General features: G+C 47.6%; 2 protein-coding genes across 2 annotated transcripts in view; one reads left to right on the top strand and one right to left on the bottom strand.

Moving 5' to 3' along the window:
• Window positions 1-18604, top strand: part of LOC131268917 (E3 ubiquitin-protein ligase Ubr3) — a 60785-nt gene that overhangs the window by 29979 nt on the left and 12202 nt on the right. Inside the window, 3 exon segments of the mRNA XM_058271215.1 lie at window positions 3798-4949; window positions 5038-5273; window positions 5895-6050. Of these exon segments, the coding sequence (XP_058127198.1) occupies window positions 3798-4949; window positions 5038-5273; window positions 5895-6050 (1544 nt within the window).
• On the bottom strand, window positions 6249-9544 carry LOC131269123 (uncharacterized). The gene is made up of 5 exons (XM_058271447.1): window positions 8953-9544; window positions 8630-8771; window positions 7766-8354; window positions 7333-7698; window positions 6249-7253 (listed from the first exon to the last, which is right to left on the bottom strand). The coding sequence occupies exons 1-5, from the start codon at window positions 9511-9513 to the stop codon at window positions 6905-6907; spliced, it is 2007 nt and encodes a 668-aa protein (XP_058127430.1). The 5' UTR covers window positions 9514-9544; the 3' UTR covers window positions 6249-6904.

Raw genomic sequence — 18604 nt, 5'->3', positions numbered from 1 at the left:
GCAACAACCAATTTAAACACAGTAAAACGGACTCCACCAATCCTGGAAATAGACTCGCAGACCAATTAATCCAAGAGTCCCAAGAAAATAGTATTCTCCAGAACCGAATGCACTGTCATTGCAGCCAAAACAGCAGAACAAGAAAAACAAAATGCCGAGAAACAGATCCCCAACTTCAGCTTCATAAAGCACGAACAAAAAAAACGCTAGACACACTAACTGAAAAGGGAAAATTCATAATACTGCCAAAAGCAAAAGCAAAGTAACAAACTTACCAGGAACCAGGGTCGACGTCCATACCGAACTCCAACATCGTTCATACACACCGTGCTGACGGCTACGGAGGCACTTGCTTCTGCATAAAAAAAGTTATCCATCCAATTCACAACAAAAACGGTCACTGATATATGCCACAAGATACAAGATACACTAATTGAAACCACCAAACCAAAACTAAAAGTATATGCTCATTCTAAGCAGCACTTTCAACAACAACACAACACTTCGACAAATTGTTGGCCCTACTAATATAAGATTAGCCAAAGGATGATTAAACATAGCCTCGGGCAGATATCGGGCAGTTCTCGATATTGGGCGGTTCACAGAATATCGCCATCACGCACTACCGACGCCGTGGTTTTCGTAATTGTAGCGGGAACCGGAAGTACCGAGAGAAACTTTGCAAGATTTACATCTGTCATCTACATCTGTCATCTACATCTGTCATCTACATATACCTACCCTCGGGTTCATCACCACAAGGTGCATAATGTAATTTGCATTTTATTTGTGTGGGATATTTATCTAAATATTCTAAAATTATTGGATATATGGCATAAATCGTTACATAAAAATTATTGTTTGCCCTGAAATTGATGTAACAAGTGGCTAGAGTGTCCCCAATTGAGACAAATCACGATGGTATTTTAACACGTTAAGCGCGTTGCACAAATTGCACTGCTTTCCGTTCTGCCAGCGATTCGTAGAAACGCCGACCTACCTAACGGGCTCTGTCGGTCCGAGCAGACCGACGCCGGCTTACGGGAAAGAACACTGTCGGCTCCACGGGACCGACGTAGCGCTTAACGTGTTAAACGCAATTTAACACATATTTAATACGCAAACAAAATTGTGGTCGAAATACGGTGTAAAAAGACAGGCAATAGATATAATTTAATTTTAAAGCATATCTAGCATAAGTTAGAAAGGATAAATATGAATGTGGACTTAATGCTTTGATCCAACCTAAACTATGCATTGTTTGCCCAACGAAAAATTTTTGTGTTATTTTGAGGTAAAAGAATTCTCTTCAGAACTGCCCGCTCTTCTTTTCAGAATACTTTTACCCCTTCTTTTGCCTCAGATTTCCTATGCAATCTAGGCGTAAAACGACTTCTGAAAAGAAGTGTAAAACAATTCTCTTAACACTTGCGGTACACCTCAAAAGAGAACGCTTTTGACGTGACTGTGCGTTTATAATACCTATTTCTGACTATACGCGCAAAAAACGTATACCCATTCGTAGTAGATTAGGCTGAGTGAGGATATTTTGGCCCACGTATGTAATTTTGGCCCACTAGAAAGAAGATCAATTATTTCAATGATTTCAAATAAAAATGCCCCCTAACATTTTTTTAGTGTTGAGGTCAATTTATTCTTGTTAATTACCAAATTTCGAGGCGATTGCATCAATATTTTTCGAGAAAATTGCTTAAAACTACGGAGCTGTCTCTTTTTCAAAAAGATAGTTCGCCCACCTTGAGATCGAAACCATCACCTTGACCATCGAAATAATTTTAATTTCGATGCAAAAGTGGGCCAAAATAGATGCAAGGAAATCTGGTTTCGATTGAAACGAAATTTGTATGCATTCTGACACTGACAGCTGGCTGTCAGAAATTGTCTAAACGAAAATCCGATGATCTTGCAAAAAAGTGGAAATTAAAATATCAAATTAAACATTTTATCTTACTTATTTAACAAAAGTAAGAGTTATTAGCACATTCTAAATTATTATAAAGATTATTAAAACCATAAAACACATAAAAAAGGCATTTTTCAGGTGGGCCAAAACTGGTACACAGGTGGGCCAAAATAGAAGCAAAGCGGGCCAAAATAGCGACAAAAAATGTGTTCGGAAATTGATAATTTTTCAGTGAAAACATCAAATAAACTAAAAAATATGAATTTTAATGCATGCTGAGATAGCTACTCTACATTATCATACCAAGTTTACCATTATTGATCGGTACAATTTGCATGCAACGATTTCTTTTGTGGTAACCCTTCCCCAAGTGGGCCAAAATTGGTCCTTTTACCCTACCCTGCGTAACACGGGACGTTATCTGACAGCTCTAGACCGGTGACAGGCACACTTCATTTTGGTTTCCGCCGTAGAACATCCGTGTAAGAACTTAAGCGAGTAAGTATTTCCTAATTCTTTTATAGGAGTTTTCCTTAAAAGCGACAATTGAAGATCTTGCGTGTTACTAACAGCGGTTGTAAAATTCTTAATTTCAGGCGTTCCCGATGTTCAGAACCGTAAAGCAGACAGACATGAAACTAACCAAAAAGGCAGACATGAAACCACGCGTGCAGACCAATTCAGATTCGAAGAAGAAGAAACAAGTCGAGCTGGCCGACATGCCAAAAGGACTCGTGACTGTTAAGACAGAGGAAGATTATTGCTCCACAGCTTCACACAAGCAAGTGAAGGCCGAAAAGGATGATCGTTTGAAAAGCAAAGCGAAGAAAACAGCGGGAGGAAAGGTACAAAAGAAAACGACAGATATGAAGCCAACCAAAAAGGCAGACATGAAACCACGCATGCTGACCAATTCAGATTCGAAGAAGAAGAAACAAGTCGAGCTGGCCGACATGCCAAAAGGACTCGTGACTGTTAAGACAGAGGAAGATTATTGCTCCACAGCTTCACACAAGCAAGTGAAGGCCGAAAAGGATGATCGTTTGAAAAGCAAAGCGAAGAAAACAGCGGGAGGAAAGGTACAAAAGAAAACGGAAAAGAGAGAAATACTTTTCCGAGAATGCAAAAACAAATCAACACTTAAAAGTCTCCGTATTGCAGCCTCCAAGTAATTAATTTTACTTTGCTTATTCTTCTATGTTTTCAAGCATCTTAATGATTTTCTTTCATGAATGTGTGAGTAATTTTTAAATACATTCTACAATCGAGCTGAAGTAATACAAAAAAGAATTAATAAAAAGGCACTCTCTGAACTTACATGTGTTTTTTTAATGCGTTATTATTTAAAACCTGTACGAGGTAGTTTTTACCGGTGTTGGCAGCTAATGGGAAGATGCGACGAGCCCTGCCAACTGCTCAATCCTATCGCGATCCGGCTCATGGAAGATGTGGCATCGGCAAGTGCAGCCACCGATCATTGACAATGCCATACTTACCCGAAAGCATAGTTAATAAACTTGCATACTGTCAGGTTTCGTTTGTTTAAAAATTTATTCTGCATCAGGACGGGCTTTGATTGAATCAAGTTACCATCGAGTTAGATTCGATCGACGTCCGTGCTAAGAGTGAATATCAGCAAAGAAAGATCGATCGGATATTTTGATACGGGTGATGATTAGGATGTGGTTTAGTGTGGGTAGTTTTTATTGTATCTTTTGTTTTGTTCCGGTAAAGCGGGTCCGGGAGGGAGGGAATGTATTGCTACCGAAAAAGATACGACAGCTGAAGTAGGAAATGTTTGGTGGTGTCTGTTGCGTCCGTCGTGATATGCAAGTGATTTCTCCAACGTATAATGCTTGTTCTATCGTTTCAGTGCGAGCCTACGACAACCACGCCAAGTGCGGCCTGGTGTGGATACCGCATGTGGTCGCGTACCGGTGCCGGACGTGCGGCATCTCGCCGTGCATGTCGATCTGCCGCGACTGCTTCAAGCGGGGCAACCACGAGAACCACGATTTCAACATGTTCCTCTCGCAGGCCGGCGGGGCCTGCGACTGCGGCGACACGTCGGTGATGAAGGCGGAGGGCTTCTGCAGCGACCACGGCATCAACAACTGCCAGAACAAGGCGCCGGTGCCGGATGACCTGATGCTGGTGGCGGAGGCAATGATGCCCCGGCTGATCCTGCGCATGCTGCTGCACTTCCGCGAGTTCAGTGCGATCTTCCACAACTCGGCGGACTGCCGGCGCACGGCGGAGCTGTGCAACGACTACTGCAGCATGCTGATGGAGTTCAACAACATGGGCGAGCTGATGCGGCGCGTCATGACCAAGACGCTGATCGATCGGGGCGTGTACCGGCGGCTGCAGGAGCGCCCCTACCCGTCCGCGCAGTACGGCATCTACCTGGAGGAGAGCCGGCGGCTGTACGAGGAGGCGCTGCGCAAGTTTCCGTCGCCGGAGCCACCGCACGACTACCGTCATCTGCCGGCGCTCGGGCGCACGATCGTGCACGAGACGCTGCTGGAGGAGTTCATCTTCTGGACGTTCAAGTACGAGTTCCAGCAGCAGGTCGTGTGCTTCCTGCTCAACATGCTGCCCGACCAGGACTACAAGGAGCACCTGACGCGCACGTTCGTCATGCACTACTGCCGCATCCCGAGCGTGCTGGAGATGTCGAACGACCCGGACACGCTCAGCAACCGGGTGGTGCACATGAGCGTGCAGCTCTTCTCCAACGAGAGCCTCGCGCTCAAGATGGTCGAGGAGCTGTCGCTGCTGCACGTGATGATCATCAGCCTCCGTCAGATGATGTCCAAGATCCTGACGCCGCACACGCTGCACAACCCGGTGCGCAACTTCCACTACGTGGTCGACTGTGCCGAGCGCGTCATGAAGGAGCACTGCTACTGGCCGCTCGTGTCCGACTTCAACAACGTGCTGTCGCACGAATCGGTCGCGCTCGTCTTCCTCAAGGACGACGACCTGATCGACATGTGGTTCCAGTTCCTATCGATGCTGCAAGGTAAGCGCCCTCTCACCCTCCCCTCACCACAACTTTTCATCACCCACTCACCACGCTTTCCTCCACTCCCATTTTTTTTTTGCCGCAGGAATGAACGTTAACATTCGGGAAATCATCAGCCATGTAGAGTACGAGTCCAGTTCCTACTACGCAGCGTTCAGCTGCGAGCTCGAGGCCAGCGCCTACCCGATGTGGTCCATCATCTCGCACCTACGCGACCCGTCCCACGGACCGCTCGCCAAGAAGATCATGATGTACTGCGTCAACTATCTGCAGGACTGGCTCGACGCGGTCAACTTCTACCAGCATCCGAAGTTTGAAAAGGTACTTGCTATAGGGCAAACGGGTTCATTGATTGGTGAAGCAGAAATAGAGGTTAACTGAGTTTCTTTGGCAGATATGAGAAGAATGGGAAAAAAGCAACAAGCAGGTTTAAAAATCATTCTTGAGGGAAAAAAGGTGCCACCATGTTTTCGATACGAATTTAACTTCTAGCACAGATCAATTAATCGTGTTTTAATATAGTCAGATTAATAGCACCGATGTGTATCACAAACTCTGCTTCCGTAGATTTACTTCTTGCGATGTAATCAACAGTAACTTTATAAACAGAACGCCTGAAAAGTGGCACTAGAACCAGTAGCTAAGTTAGAGCTGAATGTTGCAGTGTATTTTTTAAAAGTTAAGTTTGAAAACAATGGAATGTTACCAACCCACCTCCGCTCAGCTAAACTAAACCAAAGAAAAAAGGATTGATTAGTGATTCTGCGGCAAAGCGAAATAAGAAGCATGGGAATTTTATTTCATTTTTATTAGGTAAACAGAAAAGTGTCATTTTTCGATTTGCATGACTGTGCTGGGGGAAATTTCACTTACCGGCAATGCGTCCACACCATGTTAATAACGCCTTTGGTTTTGTTCTTTCCAATGTTGGCCCTCCCGCAGGATGAAATGTCGCGTGCATCGTTCCATTTCCCGCTCCATCGCTACTTGGCCGCATTCATCTGTCAGGGCGTGAAGACGATGGGCATGACGCTGAACGACATCCTTCCGTCGGCCGATCTGCTGCCGCGGCTGATGATGCATCCGCTGCGCGTGCAGGTAAGTGTTTACGAGACTAATCACAACGCGAGCGAATCGATACGAGGTGGGACGAGATTTGCAAATACACAGCGGATTAGAACACTCCTCGCACAAACCCTTTGGGGGGCACCTTTTGCGTGCGGAGGGGTGACACAGATTGTCACAGTGAGCTCGGTGAAAGGCAGGGCCTGATGGCGTTCACACGAAGGGTTCAGTTGTATGTAGGATAGTTGTTTATTCGCAATGATTTGCTGTCAACACCCTCGTTTTGCATATGGTAATAATGTTTAGGAAAGCTAGCTTACTCACGCGAGTTGCGTGCATAATCGACTATCGGCTTTGATCTATGCATTCGGTTCGATACCCCTCACGTCACGTGATTTATTCAATGTAAATTGCTCACTTCGCATCTTGCAATCAACATGATTTAATTTATCTGACCAGTCGCTGCACTGTATGTTTTGCTGTGCGAACAAAGGCGCAAGTTGTTGAAAGTCTCGTTTTGTAAGTTGGTTCTCTAACCCTATAAACTACACGCAAACCAGTGTGAACCTTTGTTTTTATAGTTCACCGACGAGCCTTGACGAGAGGGGGTGTTTTTTTCAATTACTGATTTGAGCATATGTTGCCTGTTTTTCGACTAATTTTACTTTTCGGGTGCCTTTTGGAAACCGCCATTATGGTACTATTATATGTTGTTTATCCAATCCTGTTCTTTTTCCACAATTGTTTTCCACCTAGTGTAACTTTTCGGTTTGCATACCGGCATTATGGTATTATTTTCCTTTTCTACCCTATGCAGTTTCTCTACAGTAATGATTTTCGTTTCGTTGAGAAGGTGGCAGTTGTTCGGTCGGGTACGGCCCGGCTACCTAGCCGAAGTTGGACCGTTCCTCCAGCTCGGACCGCTTAAGCTGCTCGGCCGCGAACCAGTCGTCGGCGGGCGTCTGGATGTGCGGACCGAAATCGTAGCTGAACAGCTTCGGCGCGATATACCCACCGAAGTTCGGCACGCTCTTGTAGAGCAGGCCGGCACCGGACAGTGGGCCCGGTCGAATGGTGTAGACGGGCTGCGCGTCCATGAACGGGATGGTGGTTTGGTGTGCATCGGCCCGACCACCGGTTGGGCCGAAGCGCAGAAACTGGCCGGTGCGCGACACCGGGACCGATTTGCCCGTCGCGCGCGTCGGAATGTCTTTGTACTTCATCGCAATCTCGGTGCTGCGGAAGAAGGAAAGTTAAAAAAATAGCGTTTAGTTGGTGGTTAGGAGAGAGGGACGTCGCGAAAGGCTGTTCTTACCGCTCGGTGTCGTCGTTTCCGATCCAGATGCTTTTGTCCAGGTCGATCAGCGTGCCGGAGGTGAAGTTCATCTCCGTCATGCGGATTTCGAGGTTGAGGTGCGAACCGAGCAGCCGGAAGCGCACTCCCGTCAGCACGTACCCGGCGCTGACGCGGATGTCGTCGAGATCGATGGCACGCTTTTCGTACGTGAGCGTGTGGTAGTCTTTCTCGCTGCGGATGCCACGATCCAGGGGACTGAACCGTGCGGGCGTGACCCACTCGATCGTGTCGTTCTGAATCTCCCCGCCCGGCATCAGCCGACCCTGCTGCACGATCAGATGGATCACCTGTTTGGCCTTGACGAAGCGCAATCCGGTGACGACTCTGCGGAAGAGAAAGAACACGAGTGTAAGCATAGCTCTCCTCGCGGCTCATGCAAATCTGCACGCACCTGTTGTTCGCAATGTCCGAGACCGACTGGCGCAGGCTGACGTAGCGATCCGAGTGGCGTCCGGCGTCGTCGCACAGGCAGAAGCAGTAGCTGCAGTGCCAGAACAGCCAGCGCCACCACGACTGCACCTGCGTCGTGCCGTACGGACAGTAGCTCAGCTTCCGCCCCCGCAGCTCACCGTTCTCGTACTCGATGTACTCGTAGCGCCGCTGGCTTCCCGGCGCCGCCGGGCAGATCGTCATATCCGAATCGATGAACTCGCACTCGTAGATGCGACCGGCACACTTGGGCTGCTTCGCGCAGTACAGCTCCTTGTAGCACTGGTGCTGCTCGTGCCCGTACTGGTAATGGGAGCACGACTCCCAGCACGTTTTGTCCGTGTTCATGTCCACCTCGTTCTCGATGTAGCCCTGCAGCAGGCGCGTCACCTGCACGTACGTTTCGTTCTCCCGGTGTGCACCCTGCTCCGGGTCGCACCGCCAGTAGTCGCTCCGGGTTTGCTGCATCACGCGCTGGAGCAGATCCTGCGTGCGGTTCAGGCGCGTCTTCATCTCAAGCTTGCGCTCTTCCGACTCCACCGTAAAGTTTCCTGCAAGGCCAAACAATTAGCAACTTTGATCCACTGCAACTAAATTAACTTAACACCCACCAACATGCAGAAATTGTTTTTGATATAAAAAGCAAAACAAAACCTCAACCACTTGTTGCTACCGACGATGGTGAAATAGCTTGACAGAATTTAAATGATTCCAATGGGAATGCCTTGGCACCGATCGGGAATAGTGTTATTTACACTACAGTTATTTACTTCATATCGTTGGCATTTGGTTTTCGCTTTTGAACACTCTAGTGGAAATCACGTACCTTTGCCCTGGGTTTTCAGCAGCATGTAGGAGAACTGCATCATGATGTAGCCTTTGAGCTCGGTGAGGGCGACCGACTCGTACAAGCTGTAGATCATCTGCTGGGGCGACAGTCCAAAGCCGCACATGGCGGAGCTCGCAGTCTGCGGGGGAGAGAAGCAAACGAACGAACGAGAACGAGATCAGTAAACGGTCCTGCGATGGTGGCGAGTTTCGCCAGGGACATAATCATCCCCTCCCCCCAGGAGCAACGACAACGTGACAACGATGATGATGGTGGTTACACCTCCAGGATAGAGCCTTATAGTGATGTGGTGAGCGTACCAGACTCGCGCGGTAGTAGACGGCCTGGACGACCATGATGTTGTAGATCTGCTCGAGCTGTTTCGCGATCGGGAAGCGCTTGTCGAACAGTATCGTCTCAGCGAGGTCAACGATGTGCAGGTGCAGATCGCTGATGTCGTCGTGTACGGCACCGCTAACCTCGTTGCTGACGTCCGTTTGGTTCGCTCGCTTGGCCAGCTGGTCGCGCTGCTCGTACAGAAACGCGTACACCACGCCGTACAGCTTGTTGACGTTGAGAAAGTTCTGCTCGAGCTGGGCCCACTCGGGCTGGCGGCCGAGTAGCCGGTAGTCGCCCCGGTCCTCCGGTGCCAGCCGGCTGTCGGCGGCGAAGCGCAGGTAGTTCTCGAACAGCTCGCTCAGCACGACCGCCCGCTGGCGGGCCGTGTCCTCGTGCAGCTGGTTCGCTACCTTGTCCATCTGGTTGACGATCATCCAGGAGAGCGCTTCCTGCTGGAGGTAGCTTTGGCGCAGCACATCGATCCGGCTTGCCCCGGGCAACTGCTTGGCAGCGACCCCATCCGAGAGGGCAGCGGCCACCATTACCACCACCGCAACGGCGGCCACCACTCGCCACGCCGCCATATTGTCTGCAATTTTCGTTGCGCCTGATTTGGTACACATTCGCATACGCGCACACACTTAGGTTCTTCTTTTTCGTTTTCCGTATCTAACACACACCGAGGAAGGCCGCGACCATACTGGCGCCTTTCACCTGACAACACAACTTTGGTACACGGCAACCGGGGGGAACTAATAAAATGTGATGAGCGAATATAACGACACTTTTACGATCACCCGTTTTTGCCATACATTTTTACAACAATATACTCCCTAATGAGGGAAGCCCTACGTTCAGCTGTGCAGCAGCAGAAAGCTAACGATTTACCATTACCACTACCTAACAACAACTACCGACCGCTCAAGAGAATGATCCAATCCGAGCGTGTTACAGGTTTCATGTTGGCGTGCAAACTAGATCTCGATGGAAAAAAGTCCATCGTGGCAGAAGTGCAGAGACAAATATGACCGACCACAGTCGTCCATCGCTGTTATATGTATGTATAGAAGGTTGATGTAACCTTAATCCGCTCATTCCACCCATTGGTGTGAAAAAAACATTATTTCCTGAAACTAATCATTCTGTCCTTCTAATGGGAATGTTTTTTTTTATTTTACTTTTAGAAAAACAAATCATATCACGTTATATGCATGGGAGGATGGAATATAGACACACTTGTGTGCCACGACCGATTTAGTATATCGATAAGGACTTGAGTTTGATGCAGTGTGCGAAAAGGTACTGGAACTTGGAGCCACAACGGCAACGATGGCAGTGTAAACAAGGCTATCGATTTGCGGTGTAGCGGTCATCCACTTTGTGACCTCCATTTAGCAATAATTCCCAACAACGCTTTGACCCTGTTTTCCAATCGAATGCTACGTACTCGTCCCTCCCGTATTAGTTGAAGACAAAATATCAATCAAATCGGCGACATCTACATAGCATGACATGCATTATTCCTGGTGTGTGAGATTTGCTAACGCTTTGCTTATCCAGTAGATTCGTTTTTCTGGAGTGCACGTTGTGTATTATGGCACGACGATCGATTCACTCTTACCAACCATGTTTGACACTGTATTCCATAGCTTTTAATTTGCATTGGAATGCACCAGTTGCTGCTTATAGCAGCACAGATAGACATTCTACACGTCGATGGGTCCTTCCGGTAATGGACTATGGAATGGCTCTAGCTTGTTATCCCTTTGTCTCATTCGTGCAATTACTTCCTACTGGCACCGTCGTTAAGGTAGCATTAAGGCTAGGTTCAGCAACGGTCAGTCGATGCGGAAGCACGTGGTGAGCCCAAAACAGGAATCAAAAAGGGATGGTTGAATGTCAACGTTCCTTTTGTGTGGTTGGCAAACACTCGGCGAGAGTTAATGTCCGTTTGATAGACACCGTGCGATGCAGCGTAATGTGGTTGATAAAAGTGCTATTGGTGCGTAGTTGCTCGGTCATACCTTCGTCACCGGATGCTACGGCTGCAAGAAAGTAAGAGTAAGTGAGCAACGCACGATAAAAGAAGCGTATGTGTACGGATAAAGAAAGCTCGATGTGGTTGCTTTGTTCCAGCCATGACTCATCGAATGGCATCGTTCGCGTGCGTATGCCGGGAGGGTCAAGATCGACCGAAAGTAACGCATCTGGTCAATTCCCAGAGAGCTGACGTCAGCTGGCGGTCCTAGTGTGGGTGTGCTGTCGTAGATGCTGCCTATGTAAACAGCACGCTGCTGACAAACAGGGGGATGGCAGGACGCCACCATTGAGTTGTTTGGCCACTTTTTCAATTAAACTCTCGGCTGGACGGTGGAAGGTGGCCCGTATAACTCTGTTGGTAGTAGCGAGGAACAGATGAACGGTGGAATAATAAGGGGACAAGCGATCACAACTGAGGGGAAGTGTGCAGGGTATGCGGTTCACGTTATCGGCAAGCGACCCTCACTCGGTGTCAGATAATACCATAAAACCAAAGGAACGGTTACATCTTTCATACTTTAATACTAAATGGCACAGCAACGATTAATGGTTACAACAACGTTTGTTAAAATCCATAGTAAAATCAGATCAAATCGAGTAGGCTTCGAATGTAATGAAGCTGCTACCGGATAACGGGGCAGTAGAGTTGCATTAGGTTGGCCGTATGACTGTGTATCAAGCATGCGGCGAAAAGAATATGAAATTCAGCTAATATGAACTTCAAACTGTTGGCCAGATTAGGACGAAGTCCCGTTCTCGTTCTTGTTTCTATATTTAATTTCATTTTCAACAATCTACTTGATGACGGTGCAGTAGTTTGCGGTTTTGTTTCTGGTTTCTTCTACTCAGTGGTCAGGCGTTGAAGCCATAAGGCCCTGATATCTCTTGCGGTGTGCGGGACGGAAGGAACTGGTGGGTTTTTCCCATCGCCCTTTCAGTGCTTTACAGATCGTGTATCGCGTGTACTGTGGTACTCGCTTCCGCTCGGTGCACTTCCGTTCCGCGCGCTAGTGTGACGTTTGCTGTACGGTCGGTTGGAGGCATTCGAATTTATGATGATCATCGAAAATTCTACCGACGCCATCAGCAAACACTGTCTACCAATACACACGTTCGGCATGACGACCGGGTAGTGGAGTTGTGCGATGAGCATCTGAACAGTGGCTTGTTCCATCCAAGCCGTGCTCTGATGGTTTGATCGTTCGGTTGTTTGTTGTTCGGTATGATCACCCGAAAGACACGAACACCATCCCCGCACGTGGTCGTCGATCTCGCACACACGCTTCTCGGTTCATTCATAATTGGCAACGCTGTGGCCACACGGCTCTTTAACAATGAATTCCATAATGGCGCGACATTTACGGAGGTAGCCGAAATGTTTGCGCGTTCGTCTCACGCTCACTGAATCACTACCCTACCCTGCTTTATTTGCGCGATTTTACCCAAGGGTGTGGTAAAAGTTACCGACCACCAGGTACAACCGAAGGGGTTCTGTTTTTCTTCTTCCCTTCCTCCTCAAACACTACACGGTTTTCGTGACACCACCGAGACAAGGCACAAACAACGCGTACTAACTCGCCCGCTACCACTCTGCGAATGGCCACCGGACGACGGTGTTCCTAGCCCTGAACCGCGAACGCGCGACACGGCGAACGAAATACCGAACTTGTCATCCTTGTCAACGGCGCCGTAAAGCAGGCTGGAGTGTAAAAGAGAGAGAGCGAGTGAGATCAACAGACTCAGAAAAAAAAACGGGAAACGGACGAGCGAGCGTGTTGGTCCGCGCGGGCCTGACGTGGATGCGGGTGCGCGTGATCGATGGCAAGCCTCGCGTGTGCTGGTCTCGGCTCCGGTCCAGCGAAGGCTGAAATGTGAACGCCCGCAAACTATATTGGTGCCCATACAATGGCACCCAGTGTGTCGAGCCATCGGATATTTTCGATCCAACTATGGTTTTCTGGCCGGACTTCCAACTGTGCCTGGTTGATCAAAAAATGTAAACCATTTTCATAACTGCATATCCAAAAACTGCAGTAAGGGTTCTGTACAGAACAAAGTAACGATGTGGCTGGCATTACTTATATGGGTACGGTAACCTGGAACCCATATAAGTCCAACGTGTCACGCTGATAAATGTATATTGTTTGTTTTCAACATTTCATTATTATGTTCTTTTCTCTTTCGAACATTATATAATTAAGAAAATTCAAACAACAACACTCGGTCCCATTCTATTTTTTTTTCTAGTTCAGCTATGTGCGACTGTTGTATGTTAGTCGGATTATTTAGTTCGAACGTGCATGCTTTCACAACGGGCAATAACTCATGTTCACTGCGGCTTAGCACATTTCTTGCTTGTCTAGCGTCTAATATCGAACTCTTGTTAAACATTGTTGCATTTTATCTTACTTCTTTTTATCGCAAACAAAACGCGTGCAATATTGGCGTCGTTAGGGAAATAGCTCACAGTGTTTGAGAGCAGTTGTGAATTATTGCAACCCCTTTAGTAGGAATCTGATCGTCAGGGGCAGGGGGAAAAAGAGCGTTGTTGTATGTTCCGATTATGTGCTGCGGGGATCGTATTGCCATACGACCAACCCCCGGGGGTGTGGTGGACAATAATGCTGCTGTTTTTTTTCATTTTTGTTATAGTCATTCCCCGCTTCTATACAGACCGTTTCAAACGCACATTGTCGCTTCGCTTACCGTGCACATTTTGGTTCCGCCGAGCAAAATGTCCCCACGACGCGCATAGTGTGTTTAACAAACAGATTTTTATGTGCCCCGTTTGGTAAACATTTATGTTCCATCGTGTGGTGTGCAACTTTACTGCAGCCAAATCGGATCAGCCATCTTTCGATTTAAGTTACGGGGTTGTTTGTTGCAATATGAGGTCCGTTTGACATTAGAAATGCCGTTTCGGCAAAATTTAATTCAATCGCGCTCGGCCAACATCAGCTACTGTGGTATTAGAACCAAACGCGCTCGGGTTTCGCCGAACTTGCGTACTTTTGCCCGATGGAAGGCGCCTTCATGCGGGCCCAAACCTTTTCCAGCTTCCAGCAAACCACAGCATGTTGCCGTAATTAAAAGATTCCGGCCTTGCCATTGGCTAAACCGCAACCTGCAATTAAAAGTACAATCGTAAGCACAATGCATCAGCCTTTTTTCCCCTAAATCGCTATGGAAAAATAAATTCTCACGGAACAGTTATTAAAGGCCATTCGGTAGAAGCGCACGCGCCGCCTCCCCTATTGATGCCCTTTGTTATGGTGCAGTGTTTACTTCCCTGTTTCCAAAGATACATTTTTTAAATATAAAATGTTCATTTGCTTTGTGAGTAGATTAACCAAAGTGGAAAAGATATTCATCAGATATGTAGGGCCACTGAATGTGAGATAGTACAGAGCCATTGCAGGATTAAGGTTAATGGAGAATGGGTTTCTATAAATATACACCTCAAGGCCACGTTAAAACGAGAGCATCCTTAATCGAGCATACAACGTCGTTGCATACCAGTATCATTATTGCCATTCTTGGCACACAAACCTTTTTTTCAAACTTTGTCAAACGTAGGCAAGGAGACGACTTATCGAAGCTCCGTGGTGATCTTTGCTCAAGGCTATGACGTCCGTCTTCTTGTCTCACTATAATTAACAACCCTGTAAACGCCCCATGAAATTGTATGTTGTCCGGCTTTCCCCGCCAGAGGCCACTGCCCTACCTACCTCACTGAGCTGGACGAAAATGTTCTGCTTTTCAACCGGAAGCGATATCAGATGGTCGCCCAGCACGAGCGTCTCGATACGGTGCATCAGCTCGACGACGCTGTCCCCGTTGCTCATGTCAACCGTGGCCAACGCGAACTGGGTGAGGGTGAGCGGCTCGTGCGGATCGGTGGCCAGCAGTAGCGCGTTCATGGTTCGCTCCCGGCGCGCGATGATCCCGATCAGGGCGTACAGGGTTTCGATGCGCTCGATGAAGCGATTTTGGACGCTCGACATGTGTACCACCTCAGCCGTGTAGTGTTGAATGTTGGCCACCATCTGCGTGTGAAAGCGAAGGTTAATGGGTGGCCGATCGTCAAGTAAAGCGTGATGGTTATTTGCTAAAACAAGCAGTTTCAAAGTTAGAAAGTTGGGAAGGATTTGCGCTGCAAAAAATGTGTCCTGCTTTTTACGTTAATCCTAGCTGATAAAACAAATACGCTCTCGTCTAGCCCGCTAGTTAGCGTGACATAAAATGAAATAGTCAGAAATGTGTGTGTTTTATCCAAAAACGCATATGATTTTGCAAAGATTCTTCAAGCTAGATGTGCTAGCGATTGAACGGAAGCCGGCTACAAGGATCGAAACAGAACCTTTGGAAGAGCTGACTTAACGGAATCTCGTGAAAGTAGCTGCAGATGAAAGGAAAAATTCATAACCCAGGGGTGTCTCTGGTGGTCAGTTCTTTGGCTGTGGCAATGGCCAGCCTCCAAGATCTTACCGATGCCTGGCCGTCCATCAGCTGAAGCGAAAGGTCGTTGAGCCGCTTCAGAATCAGCTTGTTCTCGTTCATCACGAACGGCAGCGTAACGTTCGCGTCCTCCATGGCGGCGGCGATGCGTGGCACAATCTTTATCGCTATCTCGGCCACCAGGCCGATCACGCCCGCCGATTCGCCCTCCTGTATCGTTGCCGACGGGGCACCCAGCACGAGAAGTAGCAGCGCGGCCGGAAGCCACCGGGCTGGCGATCGGTTGGCCACAGTTCGGGCCTGTTTGCTCCACGCCATCGCCGCTGATCCTTCGCCAGATCCGGCACACATGGTTGGTGATGATGATAGTGCGGTGCGACGGTTGTTTGCTGCTTGTTGATGAAGTGTGTCTGCCTATTGAATCAGGGTTCGAGGGATGATGGTTGATTGACCGCCGCCGCCGCCGTCGTCGTCGTCGTCGCCACACCTACACCCTGGGGTGTGTGCGGCTGGTGGTGGAATGCACCGCTGGCTTTGTCGTCCCCTGCGGTGCATTAAGTTCTACGCAACGAGCACAATCACACACAACCACAAATAAACCGTAGGAAGGGAACGAAATTATCACCAAGCTTACCACCAATTGGGACGAATTAGCGTCTGCCAGCCGTTTTGTCACCTAATGGGGTGCGCGTTTGCTACCACTGTGCGTCTGCGGAGAAAGATACACCAAGAAACACACACAAACAAAAATGGCTGCTGGCTGCTTCGCGAAAAAAAAAACCAAGCGAAAACCGGTGGGCCCTGCTGTGTAAACTGCGCGACGCGGATTGCGTGGTAAGAACGCGTTTTTCTCTGTTGCTGTGTGGATCTTTGCTGTTTCTTTATCTTCACCAAAACCCACCACCATTGAGGTTTTTGAAGGTAAGCCACACGCAGCTAAGCGCTTGGGAAAAAGTAGCCGAAACACAACACTTTCACCGTTACACACACTTTTCCACAGGTGTTTGTTTTATGTTTTTTTTTTGCGCTCTCTCTTTTTTTGCACATAAAAAAGGGACACGACTGCTGCACGGAAAGGTTCCGCGCCCTCCGTGCCTCGTATACTGTTCGGTTTGTGGAGGGTTTCACAAACGGACCGATCCTGTGTCCGACCGTTCGAGCTGCTGGTCGGCGATCGAATGAAGGCTTCCCAGCGCAACCGGGGCGAATCATATAGGCGTGTGCGGGGTACAACCGACGGCGCACACCACCACCAACACCCTGTCGCACACAGCGCGTGGTATAACGGTTGTGCGTGTGCACCGCGGCCTATGCTTGTGCAGCATAAATTATATATGCTGCGATGGCCTGCGATCCGCACGGAACGGCATCTCGGCGGGCGCAATCTCCCCCAGCAGTTCCCTCCCTAGAACCGATAACCTATCCATCCACGCCAACCAACACCCGGTGCGCCGTTCCAGGAACAACGCCGGGGACGATTAAATGCGATTGGCATGTTTTTGGTTGGGAACCGCCACGCTAATGATCTCCTTTTTGGCTGCCCGACGCTGCGGCGGCGGCGGCGGCGGAGGATCGAGCTTTTCCAGGAACTCCTCTGACGTTATCATCAGTCGCGCGTTCCTAGCGTTAATCAATGATGTGTTTTTTTAAGAATAATTCGACATTCAATTGTTCAACCTTTTCTCTCCATATTGGCCCTTACCGGAGTGCTAGTATACAAGAAAATAAAACCCGTATATCTCGCGAAATATCCACTACATAGGGTGAGAAAACTAGAAGCCATAACAGTAAAAGAAGATACGTGATAATCTTCATTTATGTGAAAACTAGTTCAAACATAGCCCACAATGGAATCCACAAAGCGCAAACGAATAATTTCTACCAGGTTGTGGATGCGGTGACGGGGGATTCCCGAAAGGAATGTATTAGGAAATTAGGAACACTTTCGTGTTTTTACGACTTTCGTAATAATGTTATCTACCTGTTTGTTTTTTTTTTAAATTTTATTTCAAGACCATTGTTGAGGTACAATTTATTCGTTTCTACCCTTCGTTTTACGACGCTTTCATCTTTACCTTTACCGTTTCCTTTTCTGTTAAGCAAGTCTAATTTATTCGTTGCAGAATATTTGTAAAATTGTTGAGTTAAAGCAAATCGTGTTAGTATCGGTTTAGTGCCTGCGAAATGAGAAAGTTTGGTCCTTCGTGTGACTATTCTTAACGTTTCCCACAGACGATAGCATTTGCTGCTTTTGGTTTTCAATCCAAAATAGAATATTTGTAATACTTTTCGATTTGTAGGCAACGTTCGACAATCTACTTTCAATTGAAATTTACATGAAGAAATTAATCGTGTCCATGTGATAACGTTCGGGAAGGGGGAAAAAAACCTCTTGAGCGTTGGAAATTGATTTCTAGGAAATCATGCGGTGTCCAGTTCTGTCGACAGGGGGGAGTCCAGGGTGCAATGATTCCCTTCCGCATATTGACATCGGCAAGTGACTTAAGATATCTTGACCTATTTGAGCTATATCGTTCTATGAGAAATTTTTGGTTTGACGTATAATTTTTATTTTTGGTGCGTTTGTATGCAAAACAGGACACTCTAAGCCACTCAGTTACTGTGACATAAAACCCCAATTCCCCTATCCGATAATCGCCATACGCAATTGATTCGTTTTAGCCTCCAACCCTGGGCAAGACAAGGCGTTTGAACAATTTTGCTTTGCAACAATGTTATTTCATTTACTAATTATTTCTTTCTTAGACTTCTTCTTAGAGAGTTCGAATCAGGGTTTGACCTCCTTGTTTGTTCTAGTGGTTTTCCCCACTGAGATTGTACACTTACGCCTTCTAATGCCGATTTTAAGCAGCAGCACGCCATTTGCTTCTTGTTTCTTTCGTTCTGTGCAAGGCATATAAAGCGACGGCCATTTTGCATTTCCATATGCCGTTAGGTGGCATACACGATGGCTTTATACACCATTGGAAAGGATGTACCCAAGCAAAGGTCAACTTTGAATAAAACCTGCTGACGCCGGAGAAAATTAGACGCACAAATAAGTAATCCGTCCGCTGCGAGGAAAAGTTAATCCAGAGGAAACACAGAAGTTCCAGTTTTCGCAAGAAGCCCAGT

This window comes from Anopheles coustani, chromosome X (genome assembly GCF_943734705.1).
Source record: "Anopheles coustani chromosome X, idAnoCousDA_361_x.2, whole genome shotgun sequence".
Taxonomy (NCBI): domain Eukaryota; kingdom Metazoa; phylum Arthropoda; class Insecta; order Diptera; family Culicidae; genus Anopheles; species Anopheles coustani.
Note: the sequence above shows the minus strand (reverse complement) of the source record. Positions and strands in the feature narration are given on the sequence as shown.

Excerpts from the sequence above, each read along its gene's own strand:
- LOC131269123 (XM_058271447.1), bottom strand. The coding sequence starts at position 9,513 with ATGGTGGCCGCTGCCCTCTCGGATGGGGTCGCTGCCAAGCAGTTGCCC. Across the intron at positions 8,355-8,629 it reads GCTGAAAACCCAGGGCAAAG|GAAACTTTACGGTGGAGTCG; the intron begins GTACGTGATTTC and ends TTGGCCTTGCAG. Across the intron at positions 7,254-7,332 it reads GGAAACGACGACACCGAGCG|CACCGAGATTGCGATGAAGT; the intron begins GTAAGAACAGCC and ends CTTCTTCCGCAG.